This window comes from Dendrobates tinctorius, unplaced genomic scaffold, assembly GCF_039654945.1.
Source record: "Dendrobates tinctorius isolate UK_male_01 unplaced genomic scaffold, ASM3965494v1 ptg000126l, whole genome shotgun sequence".
Classification (NCBI taxonomy): Eukaryota; Metazoa; Chordata; class Amphibia; order Anura; family Dendrobatidae; genus Dendrobates; species Dendrobates tinctorius.
Window position 1 is genome coordinate 10,187,555 of NW_027361794.1, and position 22,538 is coordinate 10,210,092.

Sequence of the window (22,538 nt, forward strand, 5' to 3'; positions counted from 1 at the left end):
GCTAATCTGGTTATGGCATACTGTCAGGAATGTTTTCTGTATACCTCTGACAATCGTTTTGTGCCCGACATCTTCTGGTATGGCAGATACATTGATGATACACTCATTATCTGGAGTGGGGATGTGTCTGCCATACCTGAATTTGTTGGGTATTTGAATAAAAATCGTTTCAATTTGCGGTTTACACACCAATTTGATCAAAAGTGTATTTCTTTATTAGATCAAAAATTGGAAGGCAAAACAGATGCCCCTATTACCTCTACTTTTAGTAAGCCTCTTGCAGGAAATAATATTCTGCACGCCCGGAGTAGTCATCCTAGTCACACCATTAAAGCCGTTCCGGTTGGTGAGCTAACGAGATTAACCAGAAATTGTAGTGAAACTGATACTCTAAAGAAATTGCCTCTTGTTGCAACAAATTAAAACGTGGTTATCCCCATTGGTCTTTAGCTCGTGCTAAAACGATTGTTCAGGATAAAAACCGCAGCAAACTTTTGGTCACAGATTCTGGTAACCACAATTTGTCAGAGACAAAAAATAAAAAAAAATGGTGTGTTCTTTCAATTACAGCCCACAATGTAATCAAATCAAGTGAATTTTTCGTAAAAATATGGGGATTTTAAATGAAGACGACACGCTCAGTTATTTTGTCTGAAGGCTGCCAAATAGTCGCTAAGAAAGCGGTTACAACAGGGAATATTATTTCTCCAAGCTTTTTGAACCAAAATAATCGCAAATCGACCTGGCTCAGTCACATAGGATTTTATCGCTGTGGTGGGAACAGGTGCAGAACTTGTGCTCCTTCCAAGGTGATGCATTCATTTTGGGATAGCAGTTCGTACAGCAGTTTAAAATTCAAAATTTTATCAATTGCAACACGAAAAATGTTCTATATTTAATCATGTGCACTAAATGCAAATTAAACTATGTTGGTTGCACCATGCGCAAACTGAAAGGGAGAATTTCAGAACACACAACCGATATTTTTTCTCTCAGCAGCTCCAATCGGGCAATGTCCTTCGCCTCTAAACATTTTATCTCCCAGCACAATAGAGATATCTCTCCTTTTCAAGTTGTGGGAATTGAGAAGGTTTTTACTTCAGCAAGAGGTGGAGATCTGAAGCGGCAATTAATGACCACAGAAGCCTTTTGGATGCTTCGGCTGAGAACATGTGTTCTTTTTGGACTCAATGCTTCGCAACGAAACTATTTCATTACTGATTGTTTGTTTTTTGTACTGCCTTTTATCCATTTATTGGTTTTGCATTTATAATTGTATATAAATTGTCTTCTTTTTTGCATTCTGTGGTTCTAACAATCTATGTAAGTGTGGTCATTATGCACCATCTGTGTGGGAAAGGCAATTAGTTGATGGTGATATATACCGCAGGAGTGTGATGTGTCAGTAACTTGGAAAAAGAACAGTTAAGTGTTGGAAACGCGTAGCTTCTGCCTTCTTACTCTGCACTGATGTGGATTGTCTGGTGCTGTCATTTTTATGCTTGAATAAAACGCATTGAATTTATGGAAGCTGGAATTTTTCTTCTTTATTAAAATGAATCTTCTTTTAAGCAGCTTTTTTGGTAAATCCGTGGGAAAAACGTGAAAAAAAACCGCTGTGTGTGAACACAGCCTAAGAGTCCCTCCTTTATAAATGAAACAAGATGTGTCTGCTTATGTGTCACACACCACATGGCCAGCTAAGGTTGTTAAATGTTACAATGACATTTCCCAGTGAATGCATTTGTATTGGTTGAAAGCGATGCTAAAGCTGCAAACAGCCTCAAAAACGCTGTGTGTGAACATAGCCCAAGTGGTGGAGGAACATTTTTGTTTTGGGTTCATTATTTTGGATTAGATAAAGTCATTACCCTGGAAAGGATGTTCCTTAACATATTTCCCAGCAAAATCCATTTTGATTTAGTTTTTGTAGGTTTTTGGGTGCGCCTGTAAAAAGGGCATGAAACTCTGACAACATTGTTTAGAGCAGTGACCTAGGAATGAGAAATGCTTCCACGGGCAGTTGCCATGATGTTCCCATCATTTTCTGACCTTGAAAGGACCCCGGGGGTCTCCCATATAGTTACATTGGTCTCTCCGAGTACGTGAGTATTCCAATTTGCTCGATTCGAGCAATGAGCACCCAAGCAATTTAGTGCTCGCTCATCATTAATGCCAACACATCTCCTGCAGGCATGAAAAAAAAAAATGTATATTACAGCCATCAGCCACGCACAGCTTAGAGATATATCGTGGCACAGGTGTAATAACAATCCTGTTTGAAATTAGTCAGTCTTAAAAGAAACTGAAAAGTCAGGATAAAGGGAAACTCTGTTATTGTACAGAAATTCACACTTGGCTTCACTGCACATTTAATGTTGTTGATCATAAAAGTGAAATTTGGCCAGAAAGACTGGACCTGGTCTTGTAGGGACCATATGAGACATTCAGCAGCACAGAAGGGAGAGAAGGTAGATTCATCCAATAAAATCGGGTTCTAGGAAGCCAACAGCATCATTACCCTCCGCTTTCTCTTACAGGCTCATCATAATATTTTTCTTCAAGTGATTTTCTAACTTGTCGGCACATTCTACGTACGCTGGCATTTGGTTTTAAAGTTTACACACCTGGGCAGGTAACGGTCAGCGTCTCCTAAACTCAGGGGGTAGGTGGATCCTTCAGGTGGTAAGTTCTATAAAAAGGGCTTTGAATCCCCAAAGTAATTACAAAAGTTTTGGGAGGAGGAGAATATTGTGATCTAGAGACAAAATGGCGATCACACGATTGCGATACGGCCGGACTATATCACCGATAAAGCAGCCACAGCCGGTGACTGAGAAGAATCTGTGACTTCTCTGCATTTAGTGGTTACTACTCACCTGGGTAGTCATATGTAGGAATCTCCTCCTTACACCACTCATCGCCCCTCACATATGTCTCTGTAGTATTAATATGGGTCAGATCTTCACCCTGAAACAAATATAGTAAAAGTCACAGACAGATGGAGAAGTCACATCTATGGTCAGCTCTAATCCTGCCATCTCCACCGTTCTCATTACACAAGTATAAAACATATAATACTGGTGGATAAAACAAGACTGAGCACAAGACCTTCACAGCCGTCTACACATCATAGGGGAGATCTCATGACACCTTCTCTCCATCTACCTGATGATCCTGAGGAACATTGGGATCTTCTTGTTTACAGTCCTGTGGAAGAAGAGGACGGGGACATCTCTCTGGTGTTGTCCTCTTACTGGATAGATCTGGAGGAAACACATATAGGGACTGAATTCATTCTTTACATACAGATAATTATAGGCCTAATACAAAGTCTTTAGGAAAGAACACATTCTATTACAGGTGGTCCAAGGCATATGTAACCATAGCCATGAAAATTACTCCCAACAATTTGTATACATACAAGAATGGGGTAAAAAACAATCCACCAAGATAAGTAAAAGAGAAATATTTTATTAGACTAAATATATGAAAGGCACCAAAAGACATTAAAAAGAACCATATCAATAACCGAGCTATAGAAGACAAGGAATCATGTGCAACAAAAAATCCTGTGCAAGTACACATGTACAGCATAGTTAGAGCCTGGTAGTAAACCATGTAGATTAACTAAAGTGACAGTGCTTCAAGTCTATCCCGCAAAAATAGTTAGTGAGACATATAAATCTTTAAATGTTTATTTTTATATAGCGCTAACATATTCCGCAGCGCTTTACAGTTTGCACACATTATCATCACTGTCCCCGATGAGGCTCACAATCTAAATTCCCTATCAGTATGTCTTTGGAGTGTGGACATGTCTTTGGACATATGTGGCAGCGCCCTGACGAAGCCCACGCGAAACGCGCGTTTGGGCCGCACGTACGATCTGCAGGACAGCTATGGGCAAGAGCATTAACTTCATGTGATTCTTGTGTTGCCATGGTCAGCACCAGCACGTATTATGACTATGATGGTATATGGGACATTCTACCTATTGTACCTATGCTGACACGGCCACATATGTCTCACTATTTTTCCTGGATAGACTTGAAGCACTGTTGCTTTAGTTAATCTACATGTTTTACTACCAAGCTCTGATTTTTAGTTGCACCTGATTCCTTGTCCTCTATAGCTCGGTCATTGACATGGTTCTTTTAACGTCTCTTGGTGCCTTTCATATATTTAGTCTAATAAAATATTTCACTTTTACTTATCTTGGTGGATTGTTTTCACTCCATTCTTGTATGTATAGACGTAATTACAGGCCGTGCGTATTTATTCCTGTCTATTACCTCGTGATTTGAGGGGCTGGGGAACCTCCATCATGACTTCCTTGTACAGATCTTTGTGTCCTTCTAAATACTCCCACTCCTCCATGGAGAAATAGACAGCGACATCCTGACACCTTATAGGAACCTGACACATACAATGATACCGTCATCCCCCCGATCCCTTCATAGCTTTAGTGTAAAATGTCCCAGCAGTGTCACCTCTCCAGTCAGCAGCTCAATCATCTTGTAGGTGAGGTCTAGGATCTTCTGGTCATTGATGACCTCACGTATCAGGGGGTGAGGTGGAGGCCCTGTGATTGGGTTCAGGGGTCTTCTGCATCCCTCAGACACAGGGTCCTGACAGCGCTCACTAGAGGTCTTCTTCACTACTGTGTAATCCTGGTTATGGAGAGACACATTAATAAATCTCACTACAGACATTTCCAGAGTCCTCACCTCTCCAGTTCTGTCCATCTGTTATTCCCATAGATAAGAATGATGTAATGTGACGTCATCAGAATCTCTCACCTCTCCAGTAAGCCGGAAGAGGATCTCTAGGGTGAGGTGTAATATCCTCTCCGCCATCTTGTCTCTGTCCATATCCATCCTTGATGAGTAAATCAGGAAAATTCTCTTTTATAGAAGATAGTCACTGAGAGGATCCGATATTGTAGAGACCTGAATGAGAAGATGAGCCGATGTAACATCATAAAGATCCTGTGTAATAATACAATTACTGGAGATAATAAGGTAAACATATGAGGAGATTTATTATTTTACAGTATTTAGTTTCCTTCTTTCCATCTACTAATAAAACCTATATATTTAGGCCACAGACAACAAGCAGTTTCTCCCTCGGAGTCAGCAGCTGAATACGTTCCTCATGTAGACTCATCTTCCATAACGCTAATTCTCGTCTCATTACCGACACTGGAATCGGCATTAGCAATACTGCAGGAGATATTCATTACACGTGACAGGAGAAATAACTACTTCATGATGAGGACGACATCTTCATCTTCTACTACGGCTCTACAGTAGAAACATATTTGGCCAGAGTCCGTCACTGACTTCATCACCACTGATCGTCTGTACGAATGTTTCTCTTCCTCCCTGAAGGCTTTGGGCCCCAGAACATAGATGTACATCACAGGGACGGCACAGGTGCCGCTGCAACAAAAACACTGGCAGTTTAACCACTTGCTGTTGTCAAAAGCAAACATGGCATCTAAGGTGTGACAGAAATCGGCTGAATGCCCTCTGCCCCAAATACTCGATAATATGGAGCAACCTAGTTACTGGGCGGGTCCTCCTCGCCATCATGCTGGTAGCAGGTGATAATACTGCCTTTACACCATAATGAGGCTTTTCTTGCCTCCAAATTACTTCTGCCTTCCATTGCTTTAGCAAGCTTTTTTGTTCTTCATGTCTCCGTTTGTCATTTTGACACTTTGAACTTTCGGCTTTATTCTTTACAAGACTATTTTTTTTGTCATGTACTTATTGATTTGCTATGCTTAACCCATTAACGACCAGGCCTTAATTTTGAAATCGGACAACTGTGACTTTATGTACTTATAACTCTGGAATGCTTCCACGGATCCCGCCGCTTGAGATTTTTTTTCGTGACATATTGTACTTTAGGATAGTGGTAAAATTTCTTCGATATGACTTGCGTTTATTTATGAAAAAAATGGAAATATGGCGAACATTTTTAAAATTTTGCAATTTTCAAACTTTTAATTTTTATGCCCTTAAATCAGAGAGATGCATCGCAAAAAATAGTTAATAAATAACATTTCCCACATGTCTACTTTACATCAGCACAATTTTGGAACCCCAAATTTCTTTTTGTTAGGAAGTTATAAGGGTTAAAAGTTGACCAGCGATTTCTCATTTTTCCAACAAAATTTACAAAACTTTTTTTTATAGAGACCACATCACATTTGAAGTGAGTTTGGGAGGGGTCAATATGACAGAAGATACCCAAAAGGGACACCATTCTAAAAACTGCACCCCTCAAGGTGTTGAAAAGCACATTCAAGAAGTTTATTAACCCCTTAGGTACTTCACAAGAATTAAGTAATGTGGAAGGAAAAAAAATGAACATTTAACTTTTTTTTTTTTACCCCAAAACTTTTCTTTGAACACAATTTTTTTTATTTTGTCAAGATTATCAGGAGAAAATGAACACAATATTTGTTGGGCAATTGCTCCTGAGTACACCGATACCCCATATGTGGAGGAAGACCAATCTTTAGGCGCACGGCTGTGCTCAGAAGGGAAGGAGCATCATTTGAGATTTTGAATGTCAAATTGGCTGGAATTGAGAGCGGTTGCCATGTCGCGTTTGGAGAGGCCCTGATGTGCCTAATCTGTGGAAACCCCCCACAAGTGACCCCATTTTGGAAACTAGACCCCCCCAAGGAGCTTATCTAGATGTGTGGTGAGCACTTCGAAGCCCCAAGTGCTTCACAGAAGTTTATAACGTAGTGCCGTGAAAATAAAAAAAAAAAAAAAGTCATTTTTTCCACAAAAATTATCTTTATGCCCCAAAATTTTTATTTTCCCAAGGGTAACAGGACCCCAAAAGTTGTTCTGCAATTTGTTGAGAGTACGCTGATACCCCATATGTGGGGGTAAACCACTGTGATCGCCTTACTGCGATCTTTGGGAGGCAGAATGAACAAATCCACAAAAGGTGAAGAATTGGTTTTATTTTTTACGCCGTTCCTCGTGCAGTATTAGTGATATGGCGACTTTATTCCTTGGGTCGGAACGATTACAGCGATACCAGATTTATATCCTTTTTTCGTGTTTAGCTTCTGTCACACACTAAAAGACGCTTTTTTTTGGAAGAATTATTTGTAAGAAATTTTTGCATCACCGTATTTTGAGAGCTATGATTTTTCTATATTTTGGCCGACAGAGTCATGTGGGGGCTTTTCTTTTGCGGGATGAGCTGACGTTTTTACTGCTACCATTTTCGGGCACACAATGTTTTTTGATTGCTTCCTATTCTGATTTTTGTGGAAGCAGAATGAACAAAAACCAGCAATTCAGGAATTGCTTTTTTTTCCCCCCCTCTATTCCACGTGTGGTAAAATTGATAAGGCAGTTTTATTCTTTAGGTCACTACGATTACAGCGATACCTCATTTATATCTTTTTTGTTACACACAATATAAACTTTTAGAGAAAAAAATAATTATTTTTGCATCACTTTATTCTGCGAGCTATGACTTTCTTATTTTTCCGCTGATGGAGCTGTATGGCTGCTTGTTTTTTGCGGGACAAGATCACGTTTTCAGCGGTAACATGTTTCTTTATATGTCTTTTTGATACCAAAAATGTGTATTTTAGTTTATTTTTTTACATTAAAAAAAGTGTATTAGGCCTGCCCACCCCAACCGGTCATCGCCGCCTACCGTGCGCTAGCAGGATTTTGCCGTGCACCTTTGAAGGTGCGCCGTGCGCGCCGAAATGCAACATGCTGCGTTCGGTGCACCTTCAAAAGCGCGCAGCGCACGGCAAAATCCTGCTAGCGCACGGTCAGCGCAGATCTGTGCACCCCATGCTAAAGATAGGGTGCGCAGATCACAAGCGCCCATGTGCGCTATAGTAGGCGGCGATGACCGGATGGGGCGGGCAGGGAGCTGGCAGGGGGCGGGGCTTAGCGGCGGCCGTGCGCAGGCCGTCGCAGCGCTATAAAGCGCAAATGTGAAACCGGCCTTAGGGGAATTTTTTTAAAATTTTTAATTTTTTTTTTTTTTAAAAAAAGGTTTTGTTTTTTTACCTAGTCCCTTTATGAGACTTTCACTTTTACTTTTGTTGCAGGTATAATACATTGCAATGCTCCAGGATTGCAATGTATTATGCATATGGAGAAAGCTGTTGACACCATGCTGTGAGCATGGTCTCAGCGGCTTTCCGTGCCTGGATGACCCAGAGGTTGCCATGACAATCCCCGGGTTATCATGGCACAGATCGGGCCCCGCGATTACATCACGGTGATGCTCATCTGAGGCAGAGGGAGTCCATGACCCTCTGCCTCCCCCCCCAAATGCTGCGATCGCAGCTGTCAGGGGGTTAAAAGCCAGAGACAGCACTGCGATCAGGGTGCAGGGACCGACTGCAAGGGTAGTTTTATAGGTAGTTAGTGTAGCGGGCATCACAGTATTTGGTGACATCCAATTTTGTTTTAGGCTGTGTTCACACGTAGCATTTTTTTCGCGGATTTGCCAAAAAAATGGCTTAAAATAAGCTTCCCATTCATTTCTATGCATTTTGCACTTTGTGCATATTGAGGAGCTTTTTACCGCGAAAAAAACCTCTTCGCGGTAAAAAACGCAGCATGCTCATTAATTTCGTGGAAAATTCCGCGTTTCTAGATATTTTCTATGGGTCTGGAAACACGCGGAAAAAAAATGCATAAAAACGCACGGTTTTTGGGCAAAAACGCGCAGAAAACGCATGGAAAAAACCACGCATTTTCTGGGAAGGGAGTCCGGTTTCTATGCAGAAATCTCTGCATACGTGTGCACATAGCCTAAGAAAAGGAAAAAATTGCACAGAGTGGCTGTATAGGTAGGGAGGTAGGGTCTTTCTTTTGCATTAAAAAAAAAAAATTGTAGAAATTTTTGCAGATTAAAAAAGAAAAACTGAAATATCACATGGTCATAAGTATTCAGACCCTTTGCTCAGTATTGAGTAGAAGCACCCTTTTTGAGCTAGTACAGCCATGAGTCTACTTGGGAATGATGCAACAAGTTTTTCACACCTGGATTTGGGGATCCTCTGCCATTCTTCCTTGCAGATCCTCTCCAGTTCTGTCAGGTTGGATGGTGAACGTTGGTGGACAGCCATTTTCAGTCTCTCCAGAGATGCTCAATTGGGTTTAGGTCAGGGCTCTGGCTGGGCCAGTCAAGAAAGGTCACAGAGTTGTTCTGAAGCCACACCTTTGTTATTTTAGTTGTAGGCTTAGGGTCATTGTCTTGTTGAAAGGTAAACCTTTGGCCAAGTCTGAGGTCCAAAGCACTCTGGAAGAGGTTTTCATCCAGGATATCTCTGTACTTGGCAACATTCATGCTTCCTTCAATGGCAACCAGTCATCCTGTCCCTGCAGCTGAAATACACCCCCATAGCATGATGCTGCCACCACCATGTTTCACTGTTGGGATTGTATTGGGCAGGTGATGAGCAGTGCCTGGTTTTCTCCACACATGCCGCTTAGAATTATCACCAAAACGTTCTATGCTTGTCTCAGACCAGAGAATCTCATTTCTCAGCCTGGGAGTCCTTCATGTGTTTTTTTAGCAAACTATGTGGGCTTGAAAGGCTTCTGTCTGGACACTTTGCCATAAAGGCCCCACTGGTGGAGGGCTGCAGTGATAGTAGACTCCCCACTGCATCTGTGGAGCTCAGCCACATTGAACTTGGGGTTCTTCTTTACCTCTTTCACCAAGACTCTTCTCCCACAATTGCTCAGTTTGGCTGGATGGCCAGGTCTAGGAAGACTTCTGGTGGTACCAAACTTATTCCATTTAAGGATTATGGAGGCCACTGTGCTCTTAGGAACCTTGAGTACTGCAGAAATTCTTTTGTAACCTTGGCCAGATCTGTGCCTTGCCACAATTCTGCCTCTGAGCTCCTTGGCCAGTTCATTTGACCTCATGATTCTCATTTGGTCTGACATGCACTGTGAGCTGTGAGGTCTTATAGACAGGTGTGTGCCTTTACAAATCAAGTCCTATGAGTTTAATTAAACACAGCTGAACTCCAATAAAGGAGTAGAACCATCTCAAGGAGGATCACAAGAAAATGGACAGGATGTGACTTAAATATGAGTGTCTGAGCAAAGGGTCTGAATACTTATGACCATGTGATATTCCCCGTCAAGATGGAGTGCATCCGTCAAAGGGGTCTGAATACTTTTTGTACCCACTGTATTTGCATTGAGTAAATTTTTAGGTAGTGTCCATTTTTTGTATTGCAAAAAAAAAAAAAATAATAATAGTTAGCGCTGGGTTTATTGACAGGATTACACAAGGGGGTGTTACCATGGCCACGTTCCAAAACAACTGTTGGGATCTGGCACCAGTCCAGCAGGAGGAGATGACCAGAGGTATTCTTTTGTCCATCTTTATTACATGTATTTGTCTTTATACACTGTACTAGCTTAGGACCTCTGCATATCAGGTTTAAGGTATCACATGGGATACTCTTACCCTATATCTGTACCCTTACCTGTTGTGTAGTCCTGTGTAAATCTGCTGTACATCTCCCCCTGCAGGCAATTGTCGCCTTAGTTTGCCGACTATTATTTTTTACTTGTTTTTATCGTATTTCATTAATAAAGATCTACATTTCTTACCATACCACTGGCTACAACTTTTGTGGTCCATTTTCTCCGGTTACCCTTGTGAAAAAAAAAAATATTTGGGATAAAAGATCATTTTTGTGACTAAAAAGTGAAAAGTTACTTTTTTTTTTGCATCCATGTTGCTTCAGTTTCTGTGAAGCACTGTGAAGGGTTAATAAACTTCTTGAATGTGGTTTTGAGCACCTTGAGGGGTGCAGTTTTTAGAATGGTGTCACTTTTGGGTATTTTCTGCCATATAGACCCCACAAAGTCACTTCAAATGTGATGTGGTCCCTAAAAAAGATTTTGCAAATTTTGTTGTAAAAATGAGAAATCGTTGGTCAACTTTTAACCCTTATAACGTCCTAACAAAAAAAAAAATTATGTTTCAACAATTGTGCTGACAAAAAGTAGACATGTGGGAAATGGTATTTATTAACCACTTTGTGTGACATGCTAAATTTTCAACTAATTTCTGATTTTTTCACAAATAAACGCAAATTATATTAAAGACATTTTACCACTGTCATGAAGTACAATATGTCACGAAAAAAACTCTCATAATCAGTGGGATCTATTGAAGCGTCCAGAGTTATTACCTCATAAAGTGACAGCGATCAGAAATGTAACAATTGGCCTGGTCAGGAAGGTGAAAACAGGCTTCGGGGTGAAGGGGTTAAATACCCCCTATAGCGCCACATGGAAGACACTAAAGGATACAACTTGATAATACTTAGGGGGCTGACAATAATCTAAGCTCCATCCTATAACAACTCTCCCCGAGCGGCTTCCTGAGGACGGTGTGCCGAGCATCGCGACACTGGGTCTTCTATGAACCCGATAACGTGATGCAGCCGGACAGTCACAGTAATGTCAGGAGCCAACATGGCCCCAGTATTACCGTGTATGGCGGGCAATCCCTGCATGGTTATGGGCTGGGAACACGAGCATGGCGCTCTATCATCTGCAATAATCGAGTAACAAGTTTCCCGATGCCTGATCAAGTAGTGGAGAGCGGCTCACTCATCACTAGTATCTACATTATTGTGCTGGAGCGGAGCGAGGAGGGAAATAATCACATTGTGTGAGAACATCTCTGGTATTCTGTTCTCTCATCATGCAGTTGTGTGAAGGGGTCTAATGTGGAGCTGGGAACCAGCGAAGCCGCATTCTGTCCACAGCTGTTACGTCACTGTTCACACGGAGACCCCAAAAGAGCCTCAGTACTGAAGGGGTTAATGTCCCCACGCCCAGTAATGGGGAATCTCCAGCACCGACCTCCACCGGCAGAGCCGCACACCACATAGAGAATAATGGAGCCTCCGGCACCGACCTCCACCCGCAGAGCCGCACTCCACATAGAGAATAATGGAGCCTCCAGCACCGACCTCCACCCGCAGAGCCGCACTCCACATAGAGAATAATGGAGCCTCCAGCACCGACCTCCACCCACACTCCACATAGAGAATAATGGAGCCTCCAGCACTGACCTCCACCCGCAGAGCCGCACTCCACATAGAGAATAATGGAGCCTCCAGCACCGATCTCCACCCGCAGAGCCGCACTCCACATAGAGAATAATGGAGCCTCCAGCACCGACCTCCACCCGCAGAGCCGCACTCCACATAGAGAATAATGGAGCCTCCGGCACCGACCTCCACCCGCAGAGCCGTACACCACATAGAGAATAATGGAGCCTCCAGCACCAACCTCCACCCGCGGAGCCGCACTACACACAGAGAATAATGGAGCCTCCAGCACCGACCTCCACCCGCAGAGCCGCACTCCACATAGAGAATAATGGAGCCTCCAGCACCGACCTCCACCCGCAGAGCCGCACTCCACATAGAGAATAATGGAGCCTCCGGCACCGACCTCCACCCGCAGAGCCGTACACCACATAGAGAATAATGGAGCCTCCAGCACCAACCTCCACCCGCGGAGCCGCACTCCACATAGAGAATAATGGAGCCTCCAGCACCGACCTCCACCCGCAGAGCCGCACTCCACATAGAGAATAATGGAGCCTCCGGCACCGACCTCCACCCACACTCCACATAGAGAATAATGGAGCCTCCAGCACTGACCTCCACCCGCAGAGCCGCACTCCACATAGAGAATAATGGAGCCTCCGGCACCGACCTCCACCCGCAGAGCCGTACACCACATAGAGAATAATGGAGCCTCCAGCACCAACCTCCACCCGCGGAGCCGCACTCCACATAGAGAATAATGGAGCCTCCAGCACCGACCTCCACCCGCAGAGCCACACTCCACAGAGAATAATGGAGCCTCCAGCACCGACCTCCACCCGCAGAGCCACACTCCACAGAGAATAATGGAGCCTCCAGCACCGACCTCCACCCGCAGAGCCACACTCCACATAGAGAATAATGGAGCCTCCGGCACCGACCTCCACCCACAGAGCCGCACTCCACATAGAGAATAATGGAGCCTCCAGCACCGACCTCCACCCGCAGAGCCACACTCCACATAGAGAATAATGGAGCCTCCAGCACCGACCTCCACCCGCAGAGCCACACTCCACATAGAGAATAATGGAGCCTCCGGCACCGACCTCCACCCGCAGAGCCGCACTCCACATAGAGAATAATGGAGCCTCCGGCACCGACCTCCACCCGCACTCCACATAGAGAATAATGGAGCCTCCGGCACCGACCTCCACCCGCACTCCACATAGAGAATAATGGAGCCTCCAGCACTGACCTCCACCCGCAGAGCCGCACTCCACATAGAGAATAATGGAGCCTCCAGCACCGATCTCCACCCGCAGAGCCGCACTCCACATAGAGAATAATGGAGCCTCCGGCACCGATCTCCACCAGCAGAGCCGCACTCCACATAGAGAATAAGGCTGAAGTCACACTAACCTGCGCAAAATATGGTCAGTATTTTACATGCGTAATACGGATGACAGACCCCTAAATAGTGCTCCGTATGTCATCCGTAATCAAGGTGTGGTCGCGTATTTTGCGCATGTAAGCATCCGTATGCAATCCGTATGGCATCCGTATGGTGAGATTTTCTCGCAGGCTTGCAAAATGGACATATAATGGAGCCCTATGACAGTTTTAATAAAGAAATGAAAGAATAGATATAGACACATATATATATATATATATATTTTCTATGTGTCTATATCTATTCTTTCTTTCTTTATTAAACCTGTCAGTATGAGTTCACTGTATAGCGCACTGAATTGCCGGCTTTGCTAAAAGACACCGGGTGCGTATTTCTTGCAGGTCACACGTGTGTTCCGTGTGTAATCCGTATTTTTTGCGCACCCATAGACTTGCATTGGCGTACTACGGGCGTAGTACGCTGACAATCGCAGCATGCTGCGAGTGGCACGGAGCGGAGGATACGGAGGAGAAATATACGCCTGGTACGAGGGACCCCATAAAGAATCATTGGTCCGTGTCTAATGCGTGCTTTTTGCGCCTCTCACGCACCCGTATTCCTCGCCAGTGTGACTCCGGCCTAATGGAGCCTCCAGCACCGACCTCCACCCGCAGAGCCACACTCCACATAGAGAATAATGGAGCCTCCAGCACCGACCTCCACCCGCAGAGCCACACTGCACATAGAGAATAATGGAGCCTCCAGCACCGACCTCCACCCGCAGAGCCGCACTCCACATAGAGAATAATGGAGCCTCCAGCACCGACCTCCACCCGCAGAGCCGCACTCCACATAGAGAATAATGGAGCCTCCGGCACCGACCTCCACCCGCAGAGACGCACTCCACATAGAGAATAATGGAACCTCCGGCACTGACCTCCACCCGCAGAGCCACACTCCACATAGAGAATAATGGAGCCTCCAGCACCGACCTCCACCCGCAGAGCCGCACTCCACATAGAGAATAATGGAGCCTCCAGCACCGACCTCCACCCGCAGAGCCACACTCCACATAGAGAATAATGGGGCCTGCAGCACCGACCTCCACCCGCAGAGCCGCACTCCACATAGAGAATAATGGAGCCTCCAGCACCGACCTCCACCCGCAGAGCCACACTCCACATAGAGAATAATGGAGCCTCTGGCACCGACCTCCACCCGCAGAGCCACACTCCACATAGAGAATAATGGAGCCTCCGGCACCGACCTCCACCCGCAGAGCCGCACCCCACATAGAGAATAATGGAGCCTCCAGCACCTACCTACTCCCGCAGAGCCGCACTCCACATAGAGAATAATGGAGCCTCCGGCACCGACCTCCACCCACAGAGCCACACTCCACATAGAGAATAATGGAGCCTCCAGCACCAACCTCCACATAGAGAATAATGGAGCCTCCGGCACCGACCTCCACCCGCAGAGCCGCACCCCACATAGAGAATAATGGAGCCTCCGGCACCGACCTCCACCCGCAGAGCCACACTCCACATAGAGAATAATGGAGCCTCCAGCACCGACCTCCACCCGCAGAGCCACACTCCACATAGAGAATAATGGAGCCTCCAGCACCGACCTCCACCCGCAGAGCCGCACTCCACATAGAGAATAATGGAGCCTCCAGCACCGACCTCCACCCGCAGAGCCACACTCCACATAGAGAATAATGGAGCCTCCGGCACCGACCTCCACCCGCAGAGCCGCACCCCACATAGAGAATAATGGAGCCTCCAGCACCTACCTACTCCCGCAGAGCCGCACTCCACATAGAGAATAATGGAGCCTCCGGCACCGACCTCCACCCACAGAGCCACACTCCACATAGAGAATAATGGAGCCTCCAGCACCAACCTCCACATAGAGAATAATGGAGCCTCCGGCACCGACCTCCACATAGAGAATAATGGAGCCTCCGGCACCGACCTCCATCCGGAGAGCCGCACTCCACATATATGGCTCCTCTGTGCACACAGGACCTGTGATGAGGTCACAGGAGGGGAGGAGTCAGGGGTCACATGATCAGGGCCTCAGTGTATACAGGACTCCGCTGTGCTGTATTCGGTCGTCTGCTGGTGTTGCTCCTTTAAGAACAGGTAACATTGTAAATAGTAGAACAATTCCCCCCACTAAGTGACTGGATCCCCCCAGATCTTAGTGATATTACAGTGATATTTAATACAATACCCAGAAAGGTTATCAAAATTAGGTCTATTTACTCTAGAAAAGAGAAGACTTAGGGGAGACCTAATATATATGTACAAGTATATCAGAGGGCAATACAGAGATCTCTTTAATGAACTGTTTGTACCAAGGACTGTGACAGGAACAAGGGGGCATTGTCTTCGTTTGGAGGAAAGACAATTTCTGCACCAGCATAGAAGAGGGTTCTTCACAGTAAGAGCAGTGAGGCTCTGGAATTCTCTTCCTGAGGAAGTGGTGATGGCCAACTCACTGAATGAATTTAAGAAAGGAATGAATGCTTTTCTTGTGAGTAACAGTATAGAAGGTTACGAATAACAGAATATTATAGGTAGATGGTTGACCCAGCTTAGGGGAAGGAATTTTTTTTCCCTATGGAGAAAATTGGCTTCTACTCTGTGGGTTTTTGCCTTCCCCAGGATCAACAATGCAGAACAGCTGCACTAAAAATAGGTTGAACTAGATGGACATAAGGTCTTCCTGCAGCCTTCATAACTATGTTACTATGTTACAGGCGGGAGTTTCCATGAGCACTAGATTCAGGGGTGATCCTAGTGGTGAATGAGCCGTGTGGCCTCCATCTTAGGCGTGTTTCACATTTCCGTTTTTTGACATCAGTCAAAATCCGCCACTTTTAGAAAAAAACGGATCCGCCCCTTTTATCCGTTTTTTCCTCGTACACTTACATTATCGGCGGATTTTGACTGATGGTCGTCCGTCATATCCATCTTTTGACGGATCCGTGAAATTTTTAGCGGTTCCCGGACGGAGGAGAGGGACTCTGCATTTTGAATGCGCATGCCCGGCAGAATTCCTCTGCCGAGGAATTTAACCCAGCATGACATTCCGGAAAAGCCGTAGCAATGACAAAAATCTCTCTTTTTCTCTCTCCTCCAGACCGCAGTTCCTTTAAATATTACCTCCTGCGGATCCGTCCTAAAAACGGATCCAGTGGCATCTGATTGCCCCATGATGGAGGCGGATCCATTTTTCCCCACTCTGGCGGATTTCGCCTCCCGTCAAACAGCGGAAGTGTGAAACAAGCCTTAGAGAGCGGCCACAATCCCAGACGATGCAGCGGCCGGAGCAATGTTAGTGATTGAGGGAATTTCTGGGAGCAACAGATTAATGGAGAATGTTTTCCCGGAACCTCCTCGGGCATCAAGGAAAATCCGTCTCCCATTTCCACTGGAGTCTGAGCCGTAATTGCTGAATCCTCCGATCTGTGCTCATCACCATAGAGGCTTATTTAACCCCTTAATGACCGGAGCTTTTTCCGGTTTTCCCTCCCCTTCTTCCCAGAGCCATAACTTTTTTATTTTTCCGTCAATATGGCCGTGTGAGGGCTTATATTTTGCAGGGCGAGTTGTACTTTTTGTGAGAATCAAGTTTATTGAATAAATTGTACAATACAAGTTCAGAGATTCAACTTGGTCAGTCACATAAAAGCATTAGTCACATGTCAGTTGTAATAACTATATGCTCATTATCAAGAATATCATAACTTCAAAACGTAGACATAAGTTATTTAACGAAGGAATCAATAAGATCACTCAGCGATTTATTATGTTTTGATAGGGTATTCAGGGACCCCCTATAACACATACACAGACCCCCTTTAAGACATTTCTCTAATATGCAAAGTCATTTAGTAGACATTGTGACACAGTGTGTTAGGCGTCAAGTTTCCCCCACTGCACAATGGGAATCTCAAGCCATGTCATCTGCGGTCTCCCATTCTTCTACAGCCACAGAGATTCCTGCTCAGCAGAGACATCGGTCCAGGCATCGTGCCCAGGCTGATGCTTGGCGTCTGGTTGCTCCTTTTGCCTCTGCTATAACTCCATGCTTGAGTCGGCAGCAAACAGACGCTTCTGGGATTAAGTCCTGTCTTTTGGGTACTGAGCATGCCCGTGGGACAACCTCTCATTGGAGGTCGGAGGTCACATGTGCAGGTCCCGTTTCTGCTCATATTGATCCACTACTGGGAAGGTCCCGGAAGGACGCCGCTATAAAAGAGTCGCATGGCCGCTCAACTATGCACTAGTAAAGACTCTTATGGTTAGTTGTGTGTGTGATGATGGATGCTTGAGACTGGTGACTGACTAAGAAACCCCTACCCTTGGTTGTGTTTGTGTTCAGGGTTAGTGTTTAGAGTCAGCGCCGAGTAGTGGCACTGCCTAGCGCCTCAGTGTCCCAGGCTCCTCTCACAAAGTAACGCCAGAGTATGCCAGCACGAGGCACATTGTACCGCATACTGCAGCATCCGTCAGTGCAGCGCTGTGCATTGATAGAGCGCTTTCCAGTTAAGCGTAAGCTGGTTAGTGGCGCCCGCCAGTGCGGCGCTGCATGCACCAGTAGTGGCGTCCACCAGTGCGGCGCTGCATGCACCAGTAGCGGTGCTACCTCTCTTTATTCAGTCCTGGTGTAGAGTCGGGCTGAGGGAAAGGCGATGATGTGGTGGTACTGCTGATCCAACAGAACTGGGGGGGGGGTGACCCACTTCTTGATGCCGACAGACTAGAGACTTGAAACAGAAATTGTGTTCAACAGGCCTGTGTTTATTCGCTGCTCCTTGACGACTTTCAGCACTTTACTAAGGATTTTTTACAGTTACTTTTTACACAGACCTGGGGTACCTTCACTTCCTCTGTTTCACCGTCGTGGCGTCCTCTGTGGCTCTCCTCACTGTGGCTGCCCTAGGCACTTCCACCACAGCGCTTCACCGTTCAGAGTACACCGTTATTGATCACTCACAGACCGTCTCCGTCTGTCGCTGCTGTCTTTTGGGCCACCCCCCCCGTGACCGTCTCTCCTGTCAGATCCTCTCTGAGGGCTCTCGACTGCCTTTCACCTCACAGCAGGCCCTCCTATCTAGTGAGCTTCCCTGGCTGACTGGAATTTCTGGAACCTTCCCTCAGCCTTTTATCCTACCAGCCTAGGTAGCTCCGCCCACTATCACCTGACAGTGACCTCCAACCAATCACAGTGACCTTGACCCCTGGCAGTTATGTACCCACTCTCTTCTAAGCTCCTCATTGCCCTCTAATGGTCACACTCAGCACGGCACCCTTTTTCTCTTACTCTTTGTTTCCATTCCTACACTGAGCTATCCCTCTGCCTATCACCAAAGGCAGACCTCTCAGTCAGGTCCACCTCCCCACACTGGCATCGCAGTTGCGGTGTCGAACGCTAGTGGGACTAGAGGGACTCCAACCCTGTTCCTTGGGGCAGAGTCCTGTGTCCTTTTACTAGCGCTCACCCTGCCGAGACCTGTGAAGTTAACAGGCTCCGGCGTTGGCTTCTGCAGCTCTGTGCAGTAACAGAGTTCGCTCCTGTGCATACTGGGTCAGCGGTTATCCCGTCGGTGCTCAGTTAGTGTCCACCATTACTAAGCAGCAGTTTACCACCTCTGCACGGTGGACCCCGGGCTGCGACTGCACCTTCCTATTATTGTATAATTTGGTGCGTTGCGCCAGCCCTAGCACAGTGTCACATATCATGCCAGTTCACTTAATCTTTGGGTCAACATGACGTGACACGTAGCAAACCTGTTGATCCAGACACCCTATTGCACCTTATTGATTGAGTTAGCTAATAGCAGGAGGTAATCTAATTAACCAGATAAAAGCTATAAACCTAAGGGTACTGTCACACTAAAGGGGGTTTTACACTAAGCGATATCGCTAGCAATATCGTTAAAACGTCACTGGTTTTGTGACGTTATAGCGATATTGCTAGCGATATCGCTATGTGTGATACTTACCTCCGACCGGCTCCCCCGCTGTCCATCGCTGATCGCGCGAGAATGTCCGGCTCCATTTCTCGTCGGGCGCTTCCTGCTGAGACTTCCTGCTGTGACGACGAGCGACGCTGGACGCGGGCGGGAGGACGTCAGGATCGCTGTGTGTGAAAGGTGAGTATCGTGCGCTGCGTCGCTGCTGCATCGCTGTGAGATCTTTCTGTATGAAAGCTCACTAGCGATCATTTAGCGATGCACCAGCGATCCTGACCGGGTCGGATCGCTGGTCGGATCGCTGGTGCATCGCTAAATGTAAAAGGGCCTTTAGAGATAGCGCTAGCAATATCGCTATAACTTGTGACGTTATAGCGATATTGCTAGCGATAACGCTGTGTGTGATACTTACCTACAACCGGCTCCCCCGCTGGTAATCGCTGATCGCGCGAGAATAGGCTGGACTGTTTCTCATCGTCAGCTTCCTGCAGCGCTTCCTGCTGTGACGACGATCGACGCGTGGAGTCGGGCGGGAGGACGTCAGGATCGCCTGGTGTGACAGGTAAGTAGCGACCCCCGACCCCTGCTATGTCGCTGGTGAGATCTGCCTGTGTGGCAGCTCACTAGCGACCACTTAGCGATGTACCAGCGATCCTGACCGCGTCATATCGCTGGTACATCGCTAAGTGTGACAGTAGCTTAAGTAAGACAGAACTAATTCTAGGAATGACTGAAGGAACACCTGTCTCCTATCACCAGTTAGGGGGAGATCACACGCTGATAAAACATACAGTCATATGTAAAAGTTTGGGCACCCCTATTAATGTTAACCTTTTTTTCTTTATAACAATTTTGGTTTTTGCAACAGCTATTTCAGTTTCATATATCTAATAACTGATGGACTCAGTTATATTTCTGGATTCAAATGAGGTTTATTGTACTAACAGAAAATGTGCAATCTGCATTTAAACAAAATTTGACCGGTGCAAAAGTATGGGCACCTCAACATAACAGTGACATTAATATTTCGTAGATCCTCCTTTCGCAAAAATAACAGCCTCTAGTCGCTTCCTGTAGCTATTAATGAGTTCCTGGATCCTGGATGAAGGTATTTGTGACCATTCCTGTTTACAAAACAATTCCAGTTCAGTTAAGTTTGATGGTCGCCAAGCATGGACAGCCCGCTTCAAATTATCCCACAGATGTTCAATGATATTCAGGTCTGGGGACTGGGATGGCCATTCCAGAACATTGTAATTGTTCCTCTGCATGAAGGCCTGAGTAGATTTGGAGCGGTGTTCTGGATCATTGTCTTGCTGAAATAACCATCCCCTGCGTAACTTCAACTTCGTCACTGATTCTTGCACATTATTGTCAAGAATCTGCTGATACTGAGTTGAATCCATGCGACCCTCAACTTTAACAAGATTCCCGGTGCCGGCATTGGCCACACAGCCCCAAAGCATGATGGAACCTCCACCAAATTTTACTGTGGGTAGCAAGTGTTTTTCTTGGAATGCTGTGTTTTTTAGCCTCCATGCATAACGCCTTTTTGTATGACCAAACAACTCAATCCTTGTTTCATCAGTCCACAGGACCTTCTTCCAAAATGTAACTGGCTTGTCCAAATGTGCTTTTGCATACCTCAGGCGACTCTGTTTGTGGCGTGCTTGCAGAAACGGCTTCTTTCGCATCACTCTTCCATACAGCTTCTCCTTGTGCAAAGTGCGCTGTATTGTTGACCGATGCACAGTGACACCATCTGCAGCAAGATGATGCTGTAGGTCTTTGGAGGTGGTCTGTGGATTGTCCTTGACTGTTCTCACCATTCTTCTTCTTAGCCTTTCTGATATTTTTCTTGGCCTGCCACTTCTGGGCTTAACAAGAACTGTACCTGTGTTCTTCCATTTCCTTACTATGTTCCTCACAGTGGAAACTGACAGGTTAAATCTCTGAGACAACTTTTTGTATCCTTCCTCTGAAAAGCTGTGTTGAATAATCTTTGTTTTCAGATCATTTGAGAGTTGTTTTGAGGAGCCCATGATGCCACTCTTCATAGGAGAATCAAATAGGAGAACTACTTGCAAGTGGCCACTTTAAATACCTTTTCTCATGATTTGATACACCTGGCTATGAAGTTTAAAGCGCAATGAGGTTACAAAACCAATTTAGTGCTTCAGGAAGTCAGTAAAAAGTAGTTAGGAGTGTTCAAATCAAGAAAATGATATGGATGCCCATACTTTTGCACCGGTCAAATTTTGTTTAAATGCAGATTGCACATTTTCTGTTACAATAAACCTCATTTGAATTCAGAAATATAACTGAGTCCATCAGTTATTAGATATATGAAACTGAAATAGCTGTTGCAAAAACAAAATTGTTATAAAGAAAAAAGGTTAACATTAATAGGGGTGCCCAAACTTTTACATATGACTGTATTTATCTGTGTAATGACCAAGCTGACTAATGAATTGTAAAACATTGTGCTGTTAATGATTTTATAACAAATTCTGACCTACGCTCCTGCTGTAGCCACAAACCCACCGTTACCTCTGACTGCTGATCACAAGCTGCTGCCACTGCAGCTCCTGCTGCTGCAGAGCCTCTTGCTGCAACTGTAACTGCAGCTCCTGCTACCAAAAGGCCCTGCACGCTTCCGCTGCGCTGTCTTCGTAACCATGCCGAGTTGTACAGCCAGATGCTTGTAATCTTCATGACCCCGCCGAGCAAACAGCAAACACCTCATGTGCTTTCGTAACCATTGCCCGCAGTCTCGCACCAAATGTGCTTTAATGCCTACTATGTGTGTTGGGGAACACCCGCTTGGCAGCAGACTAACGTAGTCAGGCACGGTTTTTCACACATAACAGTCCATACGGTTTATTTAAAACTTCATAAACCACACCGTAAGCCAGGTTGCACATCACCGGCTTATACATTGTCCATTACTTCATCACGTGTGGCTTTACAAAACATTCACTAGTCACGCCTGACTCTCTCCAGTCACCGGATGACCGCACAGTTCAGTAACTGACCATTGTCAATGCACA

At 45.5% G+C, this 22,538-nt stretch overlaps 1 protein-coding gene across 2 annotated transcripts in view; it reads right to left on the reverse strand.

Moving 5' to 3' along the window:
- LOC141047330 (uncharacterized) overlaps positions 1 to 14,970 on the reverse strand; it is a 48,381-nt gene extending 33,411 nt beyond the window's left edge. The window contains exons 1-6 of one of the 2 annotated variants that reach the window (XM_073542392.1): positions 14,874 to 14,970; positions 4,803 to 4,952; positions 4,494 to 4,673; positions 4,296 to 4,419; positions 3,169 to 3,266; positions 2,880 to 2,970 (exon numbers count right to left, since the gene is read on the reverse strand). In XM_073542392.1, coding sequence (XP_073398493.1) covers positions 2,880 to 2,970; positions 3,169 to 3,266; positions 4,296 to 4,419; positions 4,494 to 4,673; positions 4,803 to 4,880 — 571 coding nt within the window. In that variant the 5' untranslated portion in view covers positions 4,881 to 4,952; positions 14,874 to 14,970. Of the gene's footprint in view, positions 1 to 2,879; positions 2,971 to 3,168; positions 3,267 to 4,295; positions 4,420 to 4,493; positions 4,674 to 4,802; positions 4,953 to 14,818 lie in introns of both variants that reach the window. The other variant, XM_073542391.1, reaches the window with a different exon arrangement.
- Between the last annotated feature and the right edge of the window lie 7,568 nt (positions 14,971 to 22,538).